Source organism: Somniosus microcephalus, chromosome 1, assembly GCF_052327205.1.
Source record: "Somniosus microcephalus isolate GS21.2 chromosome 1, FLI_Smic_1.0, whole genome shotgun sequence".
NCBI classification, from domain to species: domain Eukaryota; kingdom Metazoa; phylum Chordata; class Chondrichthyes; order Squaliformes; family Somniosidae; genus Somniosus; species Somniosus microcephalus.
This window is the reverse complement of record NC_140987.1, coordinates 83,425,085-83,448,370: the sequence shown is the minus strand read 5'-3', so window position 1 is coordinate 83,448,370 and position 23,286 is coordinate 83,425,085. Positions and strand designations below refer to the sequence as shown.

The 23,286-nt window shown below is 45.8% G+C and overlaps 1 protein-coding gene across 4 annotated transcripts in view; it reads right to left on the bottom strand.

The window, feature by feature from the left end:
- tmod1 (tropomodulin 1) overlaps positions 1 to 23,286 on the bottom strand; it is a 123,030-nt gene that overhangs the window by 2,289 nt on the left and 97,455 nt on the right. For 3 of the 4 annotated variants that reach the window (XM_085983880.1, XM_085983873.1, XM_085983886.1), the window contains exons 7-9: positions 23,006 to 23,113; positions 14,052 to 14,195; positions 13,576 to 13,720 (exon numbers count right to left, since the gene is read on the bottom strand). In XM_085983880.1, the coding sequence (XP_085840006.1) occupies positions 13,576 to 13,720; positions 14,052 to 14,195; positions 23,006 to 23,113 (397 nt within the window). Of the gene's footprint in view, positions 1 to 11,578; positions 11,644 to 13,575; positions 13,721 to 14,051; positions 14,196 to 23,005; positions 23,114 to 23,286 lie in introns of all 4 variants that reach the window. The other variant, XM_085983891.1, reaches the window with a different exon arrangement.

Below are 23,286 nucleotides of genomic sequence, written 5' to 3'. Positions count from 1 at the left end.
ATCATCCAAATTCAGTACCCTGTTCCTGCCTTCTCTCCATATCCCTTGATCCCTTTAGCCTTAAGAAATATATCCAACTCCTTCTTGAATATATTTAATGAATTGGCCTCTACTGCCTTCTTTGGCAGAGAATTCCACAGGTTCACCACTCTCTGGGTGAAGAAATTCCTCCTCATCTCTGTCCTAAATGGCTTACCCCTTATCCTTAGACTGTGACCCCTGGTTCTGGACTCCCCGACCATCGGGAACATCCTTCCAGCATCTAGTCTGTCTAGTCCTGTTAGAATTGTATAAGTTTCAATGAGATCCCCTCTCATTCTTCTAAACTCCAACGAGTACAAGCCCAATCGACCCAATCTCTCCTCATACGTCATTCCTGCCATCCCAGGTGTCAGCCTGGTGAATCTTCGCTGCACTCCTTCCATGGCAAGAACATCCTTCCTCAGATAAGGCGACCAAAACTGCACACAATACTCCAGATGTGGCCTCACCAAGGCCCTGTACAACTGCAGCAAGACATCCTTGTTCCTGTACTCAAACCCTCTCGCTACGAAGGCCAACATACCATTTGCCTTCTTAACCGCCTGCTGCACCTACATGCTTACTTTCAGCGACTGGTGCACAAGGACGCCCAGGTCTCGTTGCACTTCCCCTTCTCCCAATCTATTGCCATTTAGATAATAATCTGCCTTCCTGTTTTTGACACCAAAGTGGATAACCTCGCATTTATCCATGTTATATTGCATCTGCCATGCTTCTGCCCAATCACCCAACCTGTCCAAATCATACTGGAGTTTCTCGGCATCCTCCTCACAGCACACACGCCCACCCAGCTTTGTGTCGTCTGCAAACTTGGAGATATTACATCTAGTTTCCTCGTCCAGATCATTAATATATATTGTGAATAGCTGGGGTCCAAGGACCGATCCCTGCGGTACCCCACTAGTCACTGCCTACCACTCGGAAAAAGAGCCGTTTATTCCAACTCTTTGCTTTGTCTGCCAACCAGTTCTCTATCCAAGTCAATACCTTGCCCCCAATCCCATGTGCCTTAATTTTACACGCTAATCTCTTATGCGAGACCTTATCGAAAGCTTTTGGAAAATCCAAATACACCACATCCACTGGTTCTCCCTTATCTATTTTACCAGTTACATCCTCAAAAAATTCCAGTAGATTAGTCAAGCACGATTTACCTTTTGTAAAGCCATGTTGACTTTGTCTGATCCGGTCACTTTTTTCCAAGTGCTCTGCTATTACATCCTTTATAATGGACTCTAGCATTTTCCCCACTACCGATGTCAGGCTTACCGGTCTGTAATTCCCCATTTTCTCTCTACCACCCTTTTTGAACAGTGGGGTAACATTAGCTACCCGCCAATCCATGGGTACTGTTCCAGAGTCTATCGAATTTTGGAAGATGACCAGCAATGCATCTACTATTTCTAGGGCCACTTCCTTAAGTACCCTAGGATGTAGATTATCAGGCCCTGGGGATTTATCGGCCCTCAATCCCATCAATTTCCCTAACACCATTTCCCTACAAATACTGATTTCTATCAGTTCCTTCCTTTCATTAGACCCTATGTTCCCCGACATCTTTGGGAGGTTATTTCTGTCCTCCTTTGTGAAGACAGAACCAAAGTATGTACTTAATTGGTTTGCCATTTCTTTGTTCCCCATTATAAATTCCCCTGATTTTAACTGCAAGGGACCTACGCTTGACTTCACCAATCTTTTTCTCTTCACATATCTATAAAAGCTTTTACAGTCAGTTTTTATGTTCCCTGCAAGCTTACTCTCATACTCTATTTTCCCCCTCTTATTTAATCCCTTTGTCCTCCTTTGTTGGATCCTAAACTGCTCCCAATCCTCAGGTTTACTGCTTTTTCTGGCCAATTTATATGTCCACTCCTTGGATCTTATGCTATCCCTAATTTCCCTCGTTAGCCACGGTTGAGCCTTTTTTGTTTTATTTTTATGCCCAACTGGGATGAACAAATTCTGTAGTTCATTCATGCGATCTTTGAATGTTTGCCATTGCCCATCCACCGTCAACCCTTTGAGTGACATTCCCCAATCAATCCTACCCAACTCGCACCTCATACCATCGTAGTCTCCTTTATTTAAATTCAGGACCCTAGTCTCTGAGTCAACTATTTCACTCTCCATCTTAATGAAGAATTCTATCATATTATGATCGCTCCGACCCAAGGGGCCTCGCACAAGACTGCTAATTAATCCTTTCTCATTACATAATACCCAGTCTAAGATGGCCTGATCTCTAGTTGGTTCCTCGACATATTGGTCCAGGAAACCATCCCGTATACACTCCAGGAATTCCTTCTCCACAGTATTGTTACTAATTTGGTTAGCCCAATCTATATGTAGATTAAAGTCACCCATGATAACTGCTGTGCCCTTATTGCACGCTTCTCTAATTTCCCGTTTAATGCCATCCCCGACCTCCGCATTATTGTTCGGAGGTCTAGATACCACTCCCACTAACGTTTTCTGCCCCTTGGTATTTCTCAGTTCTACCCATACAGATTCCACATCATCAGAGCTAATATCCTTCCTTTCAATTGTGTTAATCCCCTCTTTAACCAGCAATGCTACCCCACCTCCTTTTCCTTTCTGCCCATCTTTCCTGAATATTGAATACCCCTGGATGTTGACTTCCCAGCCTTGGTCACCCTGGAGCCATGTTTCCGTAATCCCAATCATATTATATTCGTTTACCTCTATTTGCGCAGTTAATTCATCCACCTTATTACGAATGCTCTTCGCATTAAGACACAAAGCCTTCAGGCTTGTTTTTTTAACGCTCTTAGATCTTTTAGAATTATTATTTACTGTGGCCATGTTTGATTTAAACCCTTGATTTCTCTGCCTATCAGTTTTGATTTTCTCCTTCCTGTCTTTTGCTTTTATCCTTGTTTCCCTTTCCTCTGTTTCCCCGCTCAGGTTCCCAACCCCCTGCCATTTTAGTTTAAACCCTCGCCCAGAGCACTAGCAAACACTCCCCCTAGGACATAACAACTTGTGTAAAAAAATTCTCCTTCCCTCTGCCCTGGTTCTTTTGTTAATTATCTTAAATCTGTATCCTCTGGTTACTCACCAGTGGAAACAAATTCTCCTTAACTACTCTATCAAAACCCCTCGTAGTTTTGAACACCTCCCATTAACCTTCTTTGATCTAAAGGAGAACAATCTCAGCTTCTCCAGTCTCTCCATATAACAGAAGTTCCCTATCCCTGGTATCATTCTAGTAAAGGAGGAGGTAGTAGAGAAATTGGAAAGGATAAAAATAGATAAGGAGGATGTACTTAAAAGGTTGGCAATCCTCAAAGTAAAAAAGTCACCCGGTCCGGGTGGGATGCATTCTAAGTTGCTGAGGGAAGTAAGGGTGGAAATTGCAGAGGATCTGGCTACAATCTTCCAATCCTCCTTGGATATGGGGGAGGTGCCAGAGGACTGGAGAATTGTAAATATTGCACCCTGTTCAAAAAAGGGGAGCGGGATAAACCCGGAAATTACAGGCCAGTCAGCTTAACGCGGTAGCGGAGAAACTTTGAGACACATAAATCCAGGACAAAATTAATTGGCACTTGGAAAAATATAGGTTATAAATGAAAGCCAGCACGGATTTGTTGGAGGCAAATCGTATTTGACTAACTTGATTGTGTTATTTGATGAAGTAATGGAGAGGGTGTGAAGTGATACATTTTGGTAGGAAGAATGAGGATTGACAATATAAACTAAATGGTACAATTGTGGCAAAGCCACTAAGGGACTCTCTGTGACTGGTACAATTGCCTTTAATCATGTTTATTACCTTTTAATGTTGGCTCTGGTTAAACAGAGCTAGATCGACAAAATCGCGATCTGACGCGATGCTGTCATCACGTGGGTCATGTGATGTTCCAACGGCGGGAAACGTGATGACGTCAGAGGTAGAGGGCGTTTCCAGCTAGTCCTCGTGTGGAGTGATAGTGAATAGACCTGTTTAGAGCTTCTCCTGCATTTTCTTGTTTTGTAAAGTTTTAGTACATTAAACTCAGTTTGTTAACTACTAGTGAGTTTATAGATTCTTTGCTAGGAGTGCAGAGACTCCTACATTGGTGACCCCGAATCCTCGCAATCATTTTTCGCGGTGAACGCAGAACACGGGCCAGGAATGGAGGCCAATGCAGTGGCCTTGAAGCTCCCCCAATTCTGGGAACAACAGGCGGCCTCTTGGTTTGTGCAAGCCAAGGCGCAATTTGAACTCCGCAACGTCGTACAGGACCAGACCAGATATCTCCACGTGGTCTCCGCCCTCGATAGCTCGACAGCATCGAGAATCATCAGCCTTCTGGAGAGTCCCCTGAATGCTGACAAGTATGTAGCCATCAAGACACGATTGCTGCAGGTATTTGGTCTTACCAAAGCGGAGCGCGCTCGCTGTTTACTGATGCTACCAGGGTTAGGTGACTCCAAACCCTCGGAGCTTATGAGCCACATGCTGACTCTCCTGGGGTCCGAGCCCCAGTGCTTTCTGTTTCGCGAGCTGTTCCTTACTCAGCTCCCCGAGCAAGTCCAGGCAACCCTCGCCCGAGCAGAAACCGCAGACTGCGTCGCGTTCGCCGAAGAGGCGGATAAGATTTACGCAGTCCGGCAACAATACTGCGCCATACGCCCCGCCAGGAGGAGCCCGGCCCCGGCTCCGACCACGGCGCCTCCGACGACCGGTTACTGTTACTACCATGCTCGTTTCGGCCCGAAGGCCCGCTGCTGCCGCCCACCGTGCAGTTTCGTTACCAGACCGTCGAATAGACTGCCGCGAGTCAAGCACGCTGGTCCCGGTACTTCCCCCGCGGCCACGATGGCGATCGGCGCTTCCGGGAATCTCACCTACTTAACCGACTCCATCTCGGGCTGTCGTTTTCTATGCGACACGGGGGCGCAATGCAGCATACTTCCTGCCTTGGTCATCGACCTTCGGTCCGGCAGACGGGGTCCCCCTCTGCAAGCGGCCAACGGGGGTTCGATCCGCACTTGCGGAAAGCGGCTCATCCAAGTCTGTTTCGGTGGACAGCTTTTCACCTGGAATTTCATCACCGCTCAAATCTCGCAGGCCCTGTTGGGTGCCGACTTTTTGGGCGCCAACGGCCTGTTGGTGGACGTGAAAAATCGACGCCTCGTTCACGCTGCCACGCTTGACGATATTTCAGGGGCGTGCAGCACGGCTGTGTCACACACGATTTCACGTGCGCGGCCACCGCCTGACGATTTCGCCCGTCTCCTCGAGGAGTTCCCCAAGCTGACGAAGCCCACCTTTTCGGCTTCGACCGTCAAGCAGAGGGTGGAGCATCATATTTCGACTACCAGCTCTCCCGTTTACGCCAGGGCGCGACGTTTAGAGCCCAGCAAGCTAGCGGCGGCGAAGGCGGAGTTTGCCGTGATGGAAAAAATGGGGATCATCCGTCGGTCCAGTAGTCCCTGGTCCTCCCCGCTCCACATCGTCCCCAAGCCCGGCGGTGATTATCGCCGCCTCAATGAGATAACGACGCCCGACCGCTACCCCATTCCCCATATACAGGACTTCTCGGCACATTTGGCGGGGACGTCCATCTTCTCGAAAGTCGACCTCGTCCGTGGTTACCACCAGGTGCCAGTGCACCCTCAAGATGTCGAAAAGACGGCGGTCATTACCCCCTTTGGACTTTTTGAATTCCTACGAATGCCCTTTGGACTTAAGAACGCGGCGCAGGCGTTTCAGCGCCTCATGGATTCAGTCCTGCGGGACCTTGATTTTTTATTTGTTTATTTGGATGATATTCTGATTGCCAGCACCTCCAAGGAGGAACACCTCGAGCACCTTCGGGTCCTTTTTCGACGGCTTCAGCAGCACGGCCTCATCGTTAACCCGGACAAATGCTGTTTCGGCCTAGCGCAACTTGATTTCCTGGGCCACCGCATAACCCCCGCTGGGGCAATGCCACTTCGAGTCAAGGTGGAGGCGATTGCGGAGTTCCCGAAACCGATATCCGTGAAAGCCTTACAGGAGTTCCTGGGGATGGTGAACTTCTATCATCGTTTCATCCCCAGGGCAGCGCAGCTCATGCATCCGCTCTACGAGGCCCTCAGGGGCACGACGGGAAAGGAGCCCGTGGTATGGTCGCAAGACATAGATCGCGCCTTCGAGGAGACGAAGACTGCGCTCGCCAATGCGACCATGTTGGCACACCCCCTGCCGGGAGCTACCATCGCACTCACGACGGACGCGTCAGACTACGCGGTGGGGGCCGTCCAGGAGCAGTGGGTCGACGGCGCGTGGCAACCTCTGGCCTTTTTTAGCCGCCAGCTACAACAGCATGAGCGCCGGTACAGTACCTCCAACCGAGAGCTGTTGGCTTTGTTTTTAGCCATCTGCCATTTTCGCTTCCTCCTCAAAGGGCGCCGCTTCATCGCGTTTGTTGACCACAAGCCATTGACGTTCGCAACGGCCAAGTCTGCGGAACCATGGTCGGCTTGGCAGCAAAGGCAGCTGACGTACATATCGGAGTTCACCACCGACGTCCGGCATGTGGCCGGTAAGGACAACGTCGTCGCCGATTGCCTATCCCGCGCCGCCGTCCAGGCCGTCCAATTGGGCATTGACTACACACAGATGGCAGCTGACCAAGCGGCCGACCCGGAGACCCAGGTTTTTCGTTCGGTTCCAGCCAGCCTCCAGCCGAGGGATGTGCCGTTCCATTCCGCAGGTACTACCCTGCTCTGCGATGTTTCGTTGGGTGCACCCCGTCCGATTGTCCCGTCTAAATGGCGCCGGGCTGTTTTCGATGCCATACACGGCCTAGCGCATCCTGGAGTGCGGGCGTCGCAAAAGCTGCTGGTCTCCAAATTCGTATGGAGGGGAATACACAAAGATGTCAGAGACTGGGCGAACACTTGTGTTGTTTGCCAACGGGCCAAGGTGCAGCGGCATGTCAGGGCCCCGCTCGCCATCTTCGAGGTCCCGGAGCGGCGATTCGATCACATTCACATTGACTTAGTGGGCCCGCTTCCACCGTCCCGGGGCTTTACGTACCTTTTGACAATGGTGGATCGCACCATGAGGTGGCCGGAGGCAGTCCCCATGACGTCCACCACCTCTGCGGATGTTGCTCGAGCTTTCGTTTCATCATGGGTAGCCCGGTTTGGTGTCCCTGCGGATATTTCGTCAGATCGTGGGCCGCAATTTTCGTCCAAACTGCGGAATGAGGTGGTTTCCATGTTGGGCGTTAAACTCCACCGCACTACGGCCGATCACCCGCAAGCGAACGGCTTGTGCGAGCAATTCCACCGTTCCTTGAAGGTGTCGCTCAAGGCCAGCCTTCTGGATGCATCCTGGGTCGACAAACTGCCGTGGGTGATGTTAGGACTCCGCACGGCGCCGAAGGAAGATCTCCAGTCGTCGGCGGTGGAGATGGTTTACGGGCAATCTCTTCGAGTTCCGGGTGAATTCCTGCCATCCCCTACGCGGCCATGGTCCGCGGCCAGGCAAAGAGAGACCCACCGGGATGCAGCCCACTGTTTCCGCCCAGTTCCGACTTCACAGCACGGTTTGCCTTCGTCCAACGTCCCGGGGGAGTTGTCGAAGGCCAAGTTAGTTTTTGTGCGCCAAGACGGCCATCGTACCCCGCTCGCACCTCCTTATGCAGGGTCCTTCCAGGTTTTGCAGGCAGGGGACAAGAGTTTCGTGATCGACGTCGGGGGCAAGCCTGATCACATCTCTGTCGATCGCCTCAAGCCTGTGCACCTGGGCCTCGAACAACCAATCGAGCTGGCGCAGCCTCTGCGCCGCGGCCGGCCGCCGCCACACCTGACAGTGCCATGTTACCTGCCAGCTCGCCGCTTGCTCAGCGTTTTCCCCTCTGGAAATTTAGGAGTCGGTCCAACAGGCTTGTCCGACCTCCTCAACGATTGACTCTTCTCGTTAAAGACAATTCTGGGGGGGCGTATGTGGCAAAGCCACTAAGGGACTCTCAGTGACTGGTACAATTGCCTTTAATCATGTTTATTACCTTTTAATGTTGGCTCTGGTTAAACAGAGCTAGATCGACAAAATCGCGATCTGACGCGATGACGTCATCACGTGGATCATGTGATGTTCCAATGGCGGGAAACGTGATGACGTCATGACGTCAGAGGTAGAGGGCGTTTCCAGCTAGTCCTCATGTGAAGTGATAGTGAATAGACCTGTTTAGAGTTTCTCCTGCATTTTCTTGTTTTGTAAAGTTTTAAAAAGTACATTAAACTCAGTTTGTTAACTACTAGTGAGTTTATAGATTCTTTGCTAGGAGTGCAGAGACTCCTACACAATTTTAAAGGGGGTGCAGGAACAGAGACACCTGGGGGTGTATGTACACAAGTCTTTGAAGGTGGCAGGGCAAGTTGAGAAGGCTGTTAAAAAGGCATACAGGTTGTTGGCCTTGCAAATAGAAGCACAAGAGTACAAAGGCAAGGAATCTTGTGGCCAATTCTAAGCACCACATTTTAGGAAGGATGTCAAGGCCTTAAAGGGGGTTCAGAAAAGATTTACTAGAATGGTACCAGGAATGAAAGACTTCAGTTCAATGGAGAGACTAATGAAACTGGGCTTGTTCTCCTTTGAGCAGAGAAGGTTAAGGGGAGATTTGATAGAAGTGTTCAAAATTTTGAAGGATTTTGATAGAATAAATAAGGAGAAACTGTTTCCAATGGCAGAAGGGTCGGTTACCAGAGGTGACAAATTTAAGGTAATTGACAAAAGAACCAGAGGTGACATGAGGAAAAAAATGTTTATGCAGTGAGTTGTTATGATCTGGAATACACTGCCTGAAAGGGTGGTGGAAGCAGATTCAATTATAACTTTCAAAGGGGAATAGGATAAATACTTGAAAAGGAAATATTTGCAGGGCTATGGGGAAAGAGCAGGAGAGTGGGATTAATTGGATAGCTCTTTTAAAGAGCCGGCACAGGCATGATGCGCCAAATGGCCTCCTTCTGTTCTGTATCATTCTATGATTCTAAATCTCCTCTGCACCGTCTCAAAGGTCTTGATATCGTTCCTAAAGTGTGGTGCTCAGAATTGGGCACAATACTTCAGCTGAGGCCTAACCAATAATTTAAAAGGGTTTATCATAACTTCCTTGCTTTTGTACTCTATGCCTCTATTCAAAAAGCCAAGAATCCCATATGCTTTTTTAACATTTTGAACAGAGTTGTCTGCCAATTGCAGAGTGTTTTCAATGATGTAAGTGCAAAACTTCACACTGTCTGATCTCCAGTGTGACATCACTTGCACAAAATACGAAAATTACATCATGAATGTGATGCCATGCATGGAGAATATCTGTATACAAGTGATTATAAAGTGCAGAAGATTTTCTATTCCAAGCATAAAAGCTTTAAGAAATTAAGTTATACAGCATCACTCCCTTACTTTATTTAGCTGTAAACAGTAGCAAATGCAGCATTCTGTGCCAGAGACACTTGACCCCATAGAAGTACATCTTTTTACATAGTGTTTTGAAACAGTCTAAGTGACCAAGAGCACTTACAGCCCAACCCCCTGATTGTGTCCAATTCTCTGCTGCCAGCACTGGAGCCTGCTTTAAACAGCTAGTTCTTTACTTACTTTGCATTTTCTTTTAACTGAAAACCATTCTTCATTAACCTCAAAGGAAATTTATGTTTACGCTTAAAATGAAATGTTGTACACATCAAGAGGAAGCTTGTCAGTGCAAGAGAACAGAACATTTTTGCAACTAGTGCCAGTGGCAACTATGGGTCAGGTATAGCACAGCAACATACTCTCGCCACTCTGCCCCTGCAATATCCCTTAGCTGCAACTTCAGAAAAAGAGCCCCGACTGTCCATGCTAGCCATGCTCATGGCTTCTCACTATCCAATTATGTTGTGTATCTTTTCTTACTAAAGTCACTCTTATATTGGCCTCATTGTAAATGCGATTCCAGGTGCCCGACACTGGTGAACCAGCGCCTGGTGTTTATGCGGTTAAATCTGGTTTCCATGGGTGGCGGCAGAACATTTGGATCTACAAGTCTGCCATCAGTCCACGAAATAGATTTAACATCTTGATGCCAGAATCTGAATGAAAGGAGCAATACAAAAGGCCCTTCAGACTGGATACAGTCTGCTCAAACCCATTTCATGTAGGGCCAGTGTAGGATTGATGCTTTCCTCCCATCAATCTGGGCTGGATCGCTGAGGCAGCGAATAGTATCCAAAAATCAGTGCTAGCCAGCTCCAGCTGAAAACTACTTCATTAATATTTTCCTAAGATACTGAGAGTTGCTTCCTCTGCTATAAAAATGTTTTCTAATACATCTGACAGCCAACTAAATGTCACACATTACCACTGTTGGAGTGACATGGAATAATCTAACTTTGTTCCGTTAGCACTCTAGTCTGTGACCCAGTACCACAAACTGTTTACCACTGATTGGTAAATAGGGGATACACGGTGAGAAGTGGCGAGAGATGGCATTCATATTCCATAGTGAATGGAGTGTGTAACTAATTAGGCATTCTTTCTATTCCACACATTAGAAGTTAGATGTGAGCCTTACTTTGACATGGGACTAGACCGATGTGCAGATTTGCAGAATGGTTCTGGTGATCTCCTTGTGAAAAATTTCAACATGCTGGTGTGACCACCCCACAAAATATGAAAACGACCTCATGGAAGTGATGCCACGGGTGATGGACTATCCTTATTATGTTTAAGTGGTTCCAAGGTGCAGATAATTTTTATTAAATTATGCAGCACTGTCCACTTTGTTTGCATAACTGGAAGTGTTAAAAAATGCAGAATTCCATGCCAAAGATGTTTTATTATATGGGAGTACATGATTAATTTTTTTGAGACCACACTCTAGCACAGAGTGTTGCTCGCTGGGGCATAGGGGTGAGGGGCCCAATTAAAATTAGTGACCGGAAACATCGCAAACCAGGCACTCTGCCTGATTCTCTGATCCATGCCCCCATCCAGCGACAGTCAAGGGCAAAAGTTGAGTCTCCAAAAATGAAATCATGCATGAGATTAACAAGAAAACAGAGAATTATTTAGGAAAGGGCACGGTTCTGATTTTGAGAGTAGGCTTTTAAACAGCCTGTGTAAGGAGAGGTGTGGTGATTGGAATGCTGCTTATTGCAACAGTCTTTCTGCTACAATGCTGAATGTGTGAAGTTGCTCCCATGTGGGCAATTTGCAGCTCATTAAAAAGGTGACAACATACATATATAAAAAACTGTCAACAATTTTTGAGTTGATAAAAAGGAAGCCTGTTGAGTTATAAGGAAGAAATCTCACTGCATCAGACACAGAATTGCTAATTAATGCAATCACTTTTTTTTTAAATCAGAATTATAAATTAAGTAGAATAATTGTGTCAGCAAGGAAAGCAGGAAAAAAGCAGTGGAGGAAAAAGGAAGGGAATAAGACTGCACTCAGAGGAGAGGAAAAGTCGGTGCAGATCCAGCAGAAAGGCAGTGTAAAGCACTGCTGATTCAATTAGGGAGGCTATGACCAAAAAAAACTATATACTTATATCTCCTCCAGTTCCAAAGCTGAGAATCTAGGCCAAGAACCATCTGCTCTGTTAATGCGAGCTGCAACAAAAATTGGATTGATAAGAACACCTGCAAAATAAGACGCTGTAGGGAACTCTAAGAAACTCATTAAGAATGCTGAAATGCATGTTTTCTTCCCCTAAAACTTGCAAGACCCAACTGTGTCAGAATGGTATTGCTTCTTTTTGATAAAATTAATCCACTCCCACCCTCCCCCCCAAAAAAACATTTTTGACGTTTTCCAGGAACTGAGAACTCTTGTATTGTGTGACTGAAATATCATTCCATTCAGTGATAACTTGCATTTATATATGGCATCTTTAACATAGCAAATGTCTCAAAGTGCTTCACAGCTGGGGGGGAGGGGGGGGGGGGCGAGGGCTCTGACCTGAGCAATAGTAAGAGGGAAGCTCGGGAAGGTAACGGAATCTCAGACCACATTTTGCCCAGGCACTTTTGTTGCTCAATCTTTAACCCAATTCAGGTCTGATCACAGCGGGAAAGTCACTTTCTCCAGCTGTAAAGATACTGGTTAAAATGTTTCTCCTCCACCGCATGTTGCACCCAGTAGTCGGACTCAAATTGTCTCCACTCATGATTGATCTGGTCATATTTCTTCAATCGGGTAAATGTCAAAATTAATAGAAGTGGTTTAATAATCTGTGAAAAGATTTATTTCTTGGTATTTTCACAAGTGTGTAGTTTTGGAACTCCTACATATTATGCACCTTTAAAAAATGTGTTGAACTAGCAGCAAGCCTCAGATTCCGTTTCATACAGGCAGTGCGTACTATCTAGCTGTGAATGTTGCACTAAACCATCCCATTGAAGGTACACTAAGTCCCACTAAGCACCCAAACCAAAGGAGTAGTAGTACACATGATGAGACTCTGGGCTGTACCACCATCCGATGCAGTAACTAGTGGAGCATTCTTAAGTCCCATGTTAAATAAAAACTTTATTTCACATACCCTAACACACTTAAATAGCGCCACTTTTGTAGCTCTTTTCAGTCATTTAATTTTCCCTTCAACTTTCAGCTGACTTGATCCTACTCACTGAAACTCCCTCCCTAAACCCCTCTGCCTCACTTCCTCTCTTCTGTCTTTAAACACCTTCTCAAATCCATCTATTCAACCATGCCTCTCCTATCTTCCCCACTTAGTTTAGCGTTCATTTGTCTCCTCTGTGTCGTGTTTCTATGTTTAAGGTGCTATATAAATGCAAGTACTTGTTGCTGTTTGAAAAGGTTCCCTGTGGCACACATTGCTCCTGTCTCAGAGGACAAGCTGGAAGACTCCTAGGCCTATGCCAGTGCTGCTCTAACAGTTACACAGAGGTCTGAGAGTAACTTCCCTTCTGATTTTCTCTCCCTTCCTGTGGGAAATGTCTGTTCTCTGCTCAATACTTCCCACAGCAGCACAGTTAGAATTGGGAATTCACCAGGAGGGGAACCATGGATGGAAATCTGCACCCCAAAAGCTTTCAAAGCTTTTTAACCATAATGGTTATTGTTGTAAATTATAAAGAAGGACATTATAAATCTGATTTGAACAGAAACGGGGCAATTCTATTAAAAATAAAACCCTAGGCACTTTTCAATGGCTTACCAATGGAACAACTATATTAATGTGTTAATCAGGTTTCATTGACAATTTACATTGAGAGAACCTGGATCTCCAAAGTAGCAGATTCGTTTGAATTTTTCACAGTGAAATAAAAAATAAATTGTTAGCCTGTAACAGCTTTAATACCATTTCATTAAGAAAGTATTGCATCTATACCGACACTCCAATTTAGAAATGGCAAATATCGTTCTAAGATTCTTTGGTACTTTTTAATGTTACATTATATCAGTCTAAATACTAAAATGAATTACAAGCTGAAACATTACAACTAAAATTAAACACAGAACACCTTCTGAATCTATCTCTCACAACATCACTGGTGCAGCAATGGCAGTTTCCTTACCAAGGTCGTTGTTGTTCATCACTGCATTAGATGCCCGAAGCCTTGGACCTTGCTGGGTGAAGTGATAGCCAAACTTCAGAAGGACTCGATTTTGTTCCAACATATTTGCAATTTCCATTTCCACTTTATTACCCAGCTGCTGACACTGTCAGTGAAGGAAAATACATCATATAGGAGAACAACTTGCATTTATATAGCGTTTTTAACTAAGGAAAACTTCCTAAGGCACTTCACAGGTGTGTAATAGACAAAGATTGACAGAAGTCACAATCCTGTTTTCCTCAGATTGGGCAACAAACCAGTCTACAGCTAGCTAAATATAGCCAATCCTCAATTGACTCATTTGGGAGTAGTCCAGGAAAGGATCCCTACCTCCAGTGCTCCGAGTGCATTTCATACCAACAAAAAATTTGCATCTTAAATTATTTAAACTGATTTTGAAGCCACAATACAACATGAAAATACCCCAGTCTTACCTGATTGTCAATTTTAAGTTCAACCAATGAGTTATTGTACTGGAGAGCTTTTACTAGAGCCAGGATGCCATTACCGGTGATAAAATTGGACTCCACATTCAAACTCTTCAATGTTTTGTTAACTTTCAGCATTTCTGCAAAAGACTTGAAAGGGAGCAGAGCATATACAAAGGTATCAAACACTCTAGAAGGAATGATATTGTTGAATAGCAACCCACAGAACAATATCTCCCTTTAACATAGTTTGTTCATTTCACTGACCAGAATGACCTGTTATATCAAACTTTTCTACATAATTTTTTTAACTTTGAGTTTAACCAATTTTTAGCTATTAGACTGCCAGTCCAGTGAAATTCCAGGTTCCATGGGCCATTCTTTACATCTTAAGTGACACTAAGAATTCCCAGCGATATTCTGGTTGATTTTCTGTAACTCTATCACTACTTGTCTCCCAATCTTTGTAATTAGTTTTGTGTTTTGCAGCAAATCTACCACCCTTTCAGTGTCACTCTCTGTTTGCCTTACACCCTTACTGTCACATTTTTATTTTCCCCAACTCATTCATGAATTTCCTTATCTCGCTGTTCCACCTTGGTATTCCCTTTGTCTGCTCACTCATTTTTATTCTTATTCTCCCTTCTTGTATCTCAGTTACTTTCTGAGATTTGACAGGACTGACGCTAACTGGCACTGAGGCCACATGTGCATGGGTTGGAAACCCTGCACTGAGGTCACATGTGCATGGGTTGGAAACCCTGCACTGAGGTTGCGCTTGGTGTTTTCCACAGCTTTGTACAAAGGGGAGGAAGATAATTCAAAGGTTGAGTCTCCAGAAAGAGAGCAGGAGACAAGCATGCAGCCCCTGAGAAAGGGCTAAGTTTATGCTGAGCAGTTCTATAATCAGTAAAAATGAGAGGGGGAGGGGGCAGGAAGTGACTTTTACTTGGAGGCACGGGGGGATAATTAAGAGCAGGAAATAGAAAATCGTTGTAGCTATGGTGTTACTCAAAGTGAGTCAAAGGATATAGAAATACTTGGGTTGTAACTTTTTTCCACCCCCGAAGAGTGGAGTGTGCATGTTATTTTAAGTGTGCTTTCGTGTGTATACACATGTATCCAGAGAGAGTGGAGGGGGGGAAAGAGAAGAAATGGTTCCAGATTTCAAACCGCCATTTTTTTTTTTAAATTGACCAATCTCCTAGGAACCATTTGGAAAAGCAGAACAGATTTTTTGTATTTGTGACATTTACAGTGTGAAACAAACACTAAATGCAAGACCTTTAGGCCTAAAAATTCGGTTGCTTTGCGCCTCCAGTTAGTGCCCTAAGGGGCGCAAAGCAATTAGCACCTGGGCGCTGCGCCGCCAATGCTTCTCGCGAAATTCAGCGGGAGGTTAGCGGCGGTGGTAACCGTTAGCACCCCGCAGTGCTGCGCCGCTGGTGATGACGTAATCGCCGTGCGCAGCGCCCTGCCACGATCTTCGGTAGCGCCCTGACTTACCGCCGGACGCTATGGCCGACAGTGTATGGGGGGCCTACCTGCGGCCGGGGCGGTGCAAATTAAAGGGGAGGTGCCGGACGTCCATTTTTGTTGCTGGCCACCTGCCAGCACCTGCCCCCTCTGCCGTCCCCGGCCTCCTCTGCAGCCCCCCCGCGGAGTGCCGTCTGCGCTCCGTGAGACCAGCACTTCTCCAGAGTGTTGGGCTCTTTTGCCGGCACTCCGATCCCTGGTGGCCCAGCTGGGCCCCGGGTCGCGCTGCACAAGGCCCCTCCCCTTTAATAAGGGGAGGAAGGCCTGCAGTACCGCGGTGCTGCGGCACATAGTGACGCGATATTCCCTCGCAGCACCCCAAGAGGGAGGCGGGGCGCTGCCAGTAGCTTAATGTATTACAATTTCCGGTAGCATTGCAGAAGGGGAGCCAAGCACAAGTGAAGCGGTGCTAGAGGGCCAAGGGTTATTGCACCAGGCGACTCAGACGTTATTCAATCCCCATTTCAAAGTCACATTCTGTCCTTATTTTTATACATTTTAATTTGATGGTATTAATAGTTAAATATCATAATTACAGCAATTTGGGAAGTCAAATAGTTTGAAGCATAGGAGTTTCCTTGCATTATAAGCTAAGAGAGTTAGGAGAAATTAAGGTGATAGTGTCACCACTGGCAGGAGAGTGTAATTGCAACATAATAAGTTTACATAGCAAGTTTCAATTATACAAAGATAAAATACTGCAGGTGCTGGAAATCTGAAATCTAAACAGAAAATGCTAGAAATACTCAGCAGGTCAGGCAGCATCTGTGGAGAGAGAAACAGAGTTAACATTTCAGGTCGGAAACCGGACGGTTCTTGTTAAGTCTGTGTGTTCTAGTTGTAATTACTAACACAGACTACAAGATTAAAGTTCAACAGGTCTTTACTGGTTGGAGGTCAGGACTATACTAAAATACAATATTACTACACAGTGCTTATATACCGGTGGTCACCACCGGTATTACGTATACAGCAGCCAGAGAAAGTAGTACATCTCTTAAGGTGGAACAGGCTTAAGTTCTCTTAAGGTGGAACAGGTTACATACACCACAATCCTCCCTTTTTAGCTTAACAGTCATATCCCCATTTAACATAACATAATAACATATATAACTTCAGGTATAAACAGTTCAAAGGTTCAGTCTCTCAGGAGGCCTTCTGATTCGGTTTGGATAACGCCTTTCAGTGGTCTCTGATTCCTGTTGCTGAGGTGACTCCTCTAGTTGGTCTCCCATGCATTGGGTGTTATCATCATCAGGTACATTCCCTGCCGAGGTAGATGCTTCAGGTTCATTAACGTCTTCCACAGTTGTCTCTGTCGCAACCATGGGTTCGACCCTTGCTCTCGATTCTACCAGTTGATCCGCATGACACCTTATCACATTGTTACCAATATCTACTGTGTACATCAGAGGTCCTTGTCTGGCCCGAATTGTTCCGGACTGCCATTTTTCATTTCCATAGCCCCTTGCCAACACTGGTTGTCCTACGTCGAAACTGCGAGTGGTCTTGTTATTAATATGCCGGAACTGTTTGTTTTCCACTTCCCTCCGCACATTTGGTTTTAACAAGTCCAACCTGGACCGCAACCTCCTGTTATAAAACATCATGGCAGGACTTTGGTTAGTCACTGCATGAGCGGCGTTTCGATATGCCATTAGGAAATTGTCCACCTTGTGCTGTAGCGGAATCTGATCATCGTTCATGGCCTTTATTGCCTTTTTGAATGTTTGGACAAATCTCTCGGCCAACTCGTTTGTCGCCGGATGATATGGGGCAGAGGTATAATGTTTCACCCCATTCTTCTTTAAGAATTTTTGGAATTCTTCCGACACGAACTGTGGTCCGTTGTCCGAACAAATCTGTTCTGGCAATCCGTTCCTTGCGAATATTGTTCTTAACACCGCAATTGTCTTTTCTGAAGTAGTGGTATTCATCTTGATCACTTCTGGCCATTTGGAATGTGCGTCCACCGCAATTAGGAACATGGAGTCCATGAATGGACCAGCAAAGTCAATATGTACGCGTTGCCATGGGGCTGAAGGCCATTCCCATGGGTGTAGAGGTGCGATCGGAGGTGCATTTTGCACTTTTTGGCACCCAGCGCAGCTTTTCGTCAACTCCTCTATCTGTTGGTCAATACCCGGCCACCATACATAAGCCCTAGCAAGAGTTTTCATCTTAACTCCCCCCAGATGACCTTCATGCAGTTCTTTGAGAACTCTTTCCCTTAACTTGGGAGGAATAATCACTCTTGTCCCGTACATCAAAGTACCATGGCAGACGGACAGCTGGTCTCGCCTTGCCGAGAATGCCAGTAACAGAGGATCACCACGTGTTGGCCATCCTTTCACTGTCACCTCGTAGACTCTGGACAGTGTCGGGTCGTTCCTGGTTTCTCTTTCAATACTTGCATTGGTGACTGGTAAACACTCGATGATGGTCGAATGAAATAACTCAACAGGGTCAACTTTCGTCGTTTCTTCTTCTTCAGGTAGTGGCAGGCACGACAGCCCATCAGCATTGCCATGCTGCTTCGTACCTTTGAATTCTATTTGATATTGATGTGCCCCTAGGAAAAGGGACCATCTCTGGAGACGCTGTGCTGTCATCACTGAAACACCCTTCTTAGGGTTAAAAATGGATACTAGCAAACTGATGGTCTGTCAGAAGTGTGAATTTTTGGCCCTGCAGGTAATGATTAAACTTCTTCACTCCCCATACAAGGCTGAGAGCCTCCCTATCGATCTGCGCATAGTTGCGCTCAGCGGAGGTCAATGATCTGGATGCAAACGCGACTGGCCTTTCCGTGCCATTTGGCAACTTGTGTGAGAGTACTGCCCCAATACCATATGGAGAAGCATCACAAGCCAACCGAATAGGCAGTGTCGGGTTGAAGTGAGCCAACACTTCCTCTGAGGTGATCAATTCTTTGCTTTTGCGAAATGCCTTCTTACAGTTTTCGCTCCATTCCCATGGTACCCCCTTCTGTAAAAGAGCATTCAGCGGGTGCAGTACCGTGGATAGATTCGGTAGAAACTTATGGTAATAGTTAATCAATCCCAGAAACGACCTCAACTGAGAGACATTATCCGGAGCGGGAGCCTTTACAACTGCCTCTATCTTGTCAGGAGACTTATGAAGTCCCTCCCGGTCAATGACATGACCACAGTACGAGATCCGCTTCTGGAAGAACTCACATTTCTGCCGATTAACTCTAAGTCCATACTCTTTCAGTCTGTTGAGCACCAGTTCCAAGTTTGCGAGGTGTTCTTCATCACCATCACCTGTAATCAGAATATCGTCCAGGTAACATTGTGTGCCTGGAATTCCCTGTAATACCTGCTCCATGGCCCTCTGCCAAATTGCTGGAGCCGATGCCACTCCAAAAACCAGCCTATTGTACCGGTACAAACCTCGATGCGTGTTGATCGTGAGGTATTGGCGTGACTCTTCTTCAACCTCCATCTGCAAGTACGCCTGCGCCAGGTCTATCTTGGTGAAGTGTTTCCCGCCAGACAATGAAGCAAAAATATCCTCAATCCACGGAAGCGGATACTGCACCGTGTGAAGCACCGGATTAACGGTGATTTTGAAATCTCCACAGATGCGAACCTTCCCTGGTTCTCCTGGCTTGTTGCTCGAAGGACGTTTCATAACGGGAACAATGGGCGTAGCCCACTCACTCCAATCTACCTTAGACAGTACACCTGAACGTTCTAGCGCTTCCAGTTCCGCTTCTACAGTAGGTCGTATTGCATAGGGTACCGGTCTGGCTTTAAAAAAGTTTGGGTGTGCACGTTCATCAATCTTGATGTTTGCCGTAATTCCTCTCAGTGTTCCCAGTCCCTGCTGGAACACCTCTTTAGCATCATCCAATATTTTGGACAATCGTTTAGGTTTGACATCCGTTTCCCCGGAATCTACCGTTAGTGCCTTCAAGGAGTGCCAGTCCATATTCATTTTCCTAATCCACTCCCGTCCCAGTAGTGGTGGACCTCCTTCAGGTAGCACATATAAGTCCATTACTTGGCTTTCTTCGCCCTTGTAGACCACTTTTACCTCTATCTTTCCGATGGGGTACACTCTTTGCCCCGTGTATGTTTTCAATATAATCTCCGTATCCCGTAGGGGAATATGTTGGAATAACCTTTTGTAATCTTTCTTATTCATGACCGTCAATGCCGATCCAGTGTCCAATTCCATCTTTACTTGGACTCCTGCTATCTGAAGGGTGACCCAAATTGTCTGGAGATCTGCATCCTTACCAACGTTGTGTACTCTTAAGCTACCCAGTTCATTACTGCTAGCGTCTGAATCTGACTTCTGTTCGGTCAAACTGTTCTTTGTCACCTTGTGTACCTTTATGTATTTTCCTTGCGGTGACTTTTTGTTGCTGGTCTTCTTTCCTGACCGGCATACTTTAGCTATGTGGCCAAGCCTGCCACACGTTCTGCATTCTTGGTTTTTAAACCAACACTGGTTCTGATCGTGCGTTGTCTTTCCACAACGGTAACATTTTACAGTACTCAAACCCAATTTATTTGTACTGAGTTCCAGTGACCGTAGCTGCATTACTGCCGTGCCTCTCGCTGCGGCTTCGTGTGCTGCTGCCATAGTGACCGCTTTCTCAAGCGTCAGCTCATTCTCCTCGAGCAGTCGCTTTTGTGTATCTTCTTTTAATAAACCACACAAATTTATCTCGTAGCGCCTCTGTCAGTCTCGTTCCAAACTGACAGTACTTTGCTAGCTTACGCAATTCCATTAAATATTCAGCATTGCTTTCATCCTTCAGCTGCCTTCTGCTGTAAAATTTAAATCGTTCCGCTAGCATCAGCGGCGTGGGGTTTAGATGATTTTTCAGGACAGTAACAATCTCCTCGAACGTCTTATCCGCCGGTTCATCTGGTGATAAAAGGTGTTTCAATTGCCCATATGTCTTCGCACCCATTAAGTTTAATAATGTTAGTGCTTTCTCTTCATCTGGGATTTTATTTGCTTTACAATAATTTTGTATGCGTTCTACATACATGGCCCAATCTTCGATGTCGCTATCAAAGGTATTAATGTTCCCATGTTTAGGCATCGTTGCAATTTATTTTAATTTTTATCCAAGATGGCGGCTTCCCGCTCTTGTCTTCGTCCTCCGCCTACAAAATGGCGGTTTTCCCGCGCTTGGCGGTCTTCACCCGTCCCCCGACGCTGTCTCCACTTCACCGTGGCTCTCGCGCCTTCAGTTGCCCCAGACGCTGCGCCTTTTTAGCCCGAATGCAGCCCAGCCCTTATCACCAGCCGCAATCGATGTCCCCGCGCTGCGCCTTTCGGCCCGAATGCGGCCCGGCCCTTATCTCCGGTCGCGATCGATCTCACCGCCCTTATTCCTCCGTCTTCCCTCCCCGTCTGTACAGCCAACGCGGCCGACTTTCTGGTCGCGTCACTGCCCGGCTTACCCACCACCGAGGTAGAAAGAAGATAGTTGACAGCCGCTGATGGAGGCTTCGAGTTCAGGATGTCTTCTGCACTCTGGTTTCTCGATGTCTGCCGCGCGACGTGTCTTCCAGCAGGGTGATGAGGGTGGAAGCCTCTCTTCGACGTCCGTTCTGTGGACGAAGCCGCCGTGGATATAAACTGCCGCAGGGTAAGAATCGGACTCGTCGCCACTGTTAAGTCTGTGTGTTCTAGTTGTAATTACTAACACAGACTACAAGATTAAAGTTCAACAGGTCTTTACTGGTTGGAGGTCAGGACTATACTAAAATACAATATTACTACACAGTGCTTATATACCAGTGGTCACCACCGGTATTACGTATACAGCAGCCAGAGAAAGTAGTACATCTCTTAAGGTGGAACAGGCTTAAGTTCTCTTAAGGTGGAACAGGTTACATACACCACAGTTCTGACAAAAGGTCACCAACCTGAAACGTTAACTCTGTTTCTCTCTCCACAGATGCTGCCTGGCCTGCTGAGTATTGCCAGCATTTTCTGATTATATTTCAGTTTCCATTATAAATGTGGACACAGGAGTTTAGAATGAAAAAAGATGACAGAATGCGTACACAGACACAAGATTTTATAGATAGTGATGTACATTGCATGTGTTTGAGGGTGTTCAAGTGTTTTTGATCGTGAAATTTGAGCCAATCAGCAAGTGATTATAGAATCACAAATTACATAGAATATTACAGCACAGAAACAGGCCATTCGACCCAACAGGTCTATGCCGGTGTTTATGCTCCACACGAGCCTCCTCCCACCTTACTTCATCTCACTCCATCAACATATCCTTCTATTCCTTTCTCCTTCATGTACTTATCTAGCTTCCCCTTAAATGCATCTGTGCTATTCACCTCAACTACTTGTGGTAGCGAGTTCCATACCCTAACCACGCTCTGAGTAAAGAAGTTTCTCCTGAATTCCTTATTGGATTTATTATATTTACGGCCCCTAGTTTTGGACTCCCCCACAAGTGGAAACATCTTCACTACATCTACCCTATCAAACCCCTTCATAATTTTAAAGATCTCTATCAGGTAACCTCTCAGCTTTCTTTTTTCTAGAGGAAAGAGCCCCAGCCTGTTCAGTTTTTCCTGATAGTTAGAACCTCTCAGTTATGGTATTATCCTTGTAAATCTTTTTTGCACCTTCTCCAGTGCTTCTATATCCTTTTGTAATATGGAGAGCAAAACTGAGCACAGTACTCTAAGTGTGGTCTATCTAGGGTTCTATATTAGTTTAACATAATTTCTCTGCTTTTGAACTCTATTCCTCTAGAAATGTTTCAGGTCATTTGCAACATTTAACCGCTCCTACCTTCCACCCGATCACAGACCGTCCCTTTTGCTCTTTCTTCCCCTCCCCCTTTCCCTACCCCTGCATCTGCTTAAAACCTGTTACATCTCTAACTTTTTCCAGTTCTGACGAAGGGTCACAGACCTGAAACGATAACTCTGTTTCTCTCTCCACGGATGCTGCCTGACCTGCTGAGTGTTTCCAGCATTTTCTGTTGTTATTGCAGATTTCCAGCAGCCACAGTATTTTGCTATTGCTACTTTTAATGATTTGTGACTCTGTACCCCTGGATCCCTGTGATCCTCTATCCCATTTAGACCCTTATTTTCCAAGGAGTAGGTGGCCTTCTTATTCCTCCTACCAAAATGTACCACCTCACACTTGTCTATATTGGAATACATTTACCATTTATACACCTCATTCTGCAAGTTTGTTAATATCTTGTATTTTGTCAGTCTTCCTCAGTATTAACTGTACCCCCCAATTTGGAGTCGTGTAACCAGCACATTTTTTATAGCAAGAAAAATTCAAATTCTGGTATATTCTAGATACACATTTTCAATAAACACAATCAGCCCACGATCTTTTATTACTAATTATCACGGTAAGCCAGTCCAATATGCAGTACTTACAACCGCAACAGGATCATTACTTCGGGTTCCTACTATACTGAACTTCTTCACGTGCGTGTTATCCTTCAAAGCTTCAGCATATGCTTTTAGAGTGGCAAGGGGAATGTTCTAGAAACAAAATTTACACAAAATAATTTCAATTAAAAAAAATTAAGTTTTAATGCTGATCATTTTTTACATATCTTAAATCTTACCCATCCTATTGTTTCAAAATACCTCCCACTTCCCTGGGTCACGCATTCACCAACCAAAACTGCAAACTTCCAGGCCTCTGGTGATGC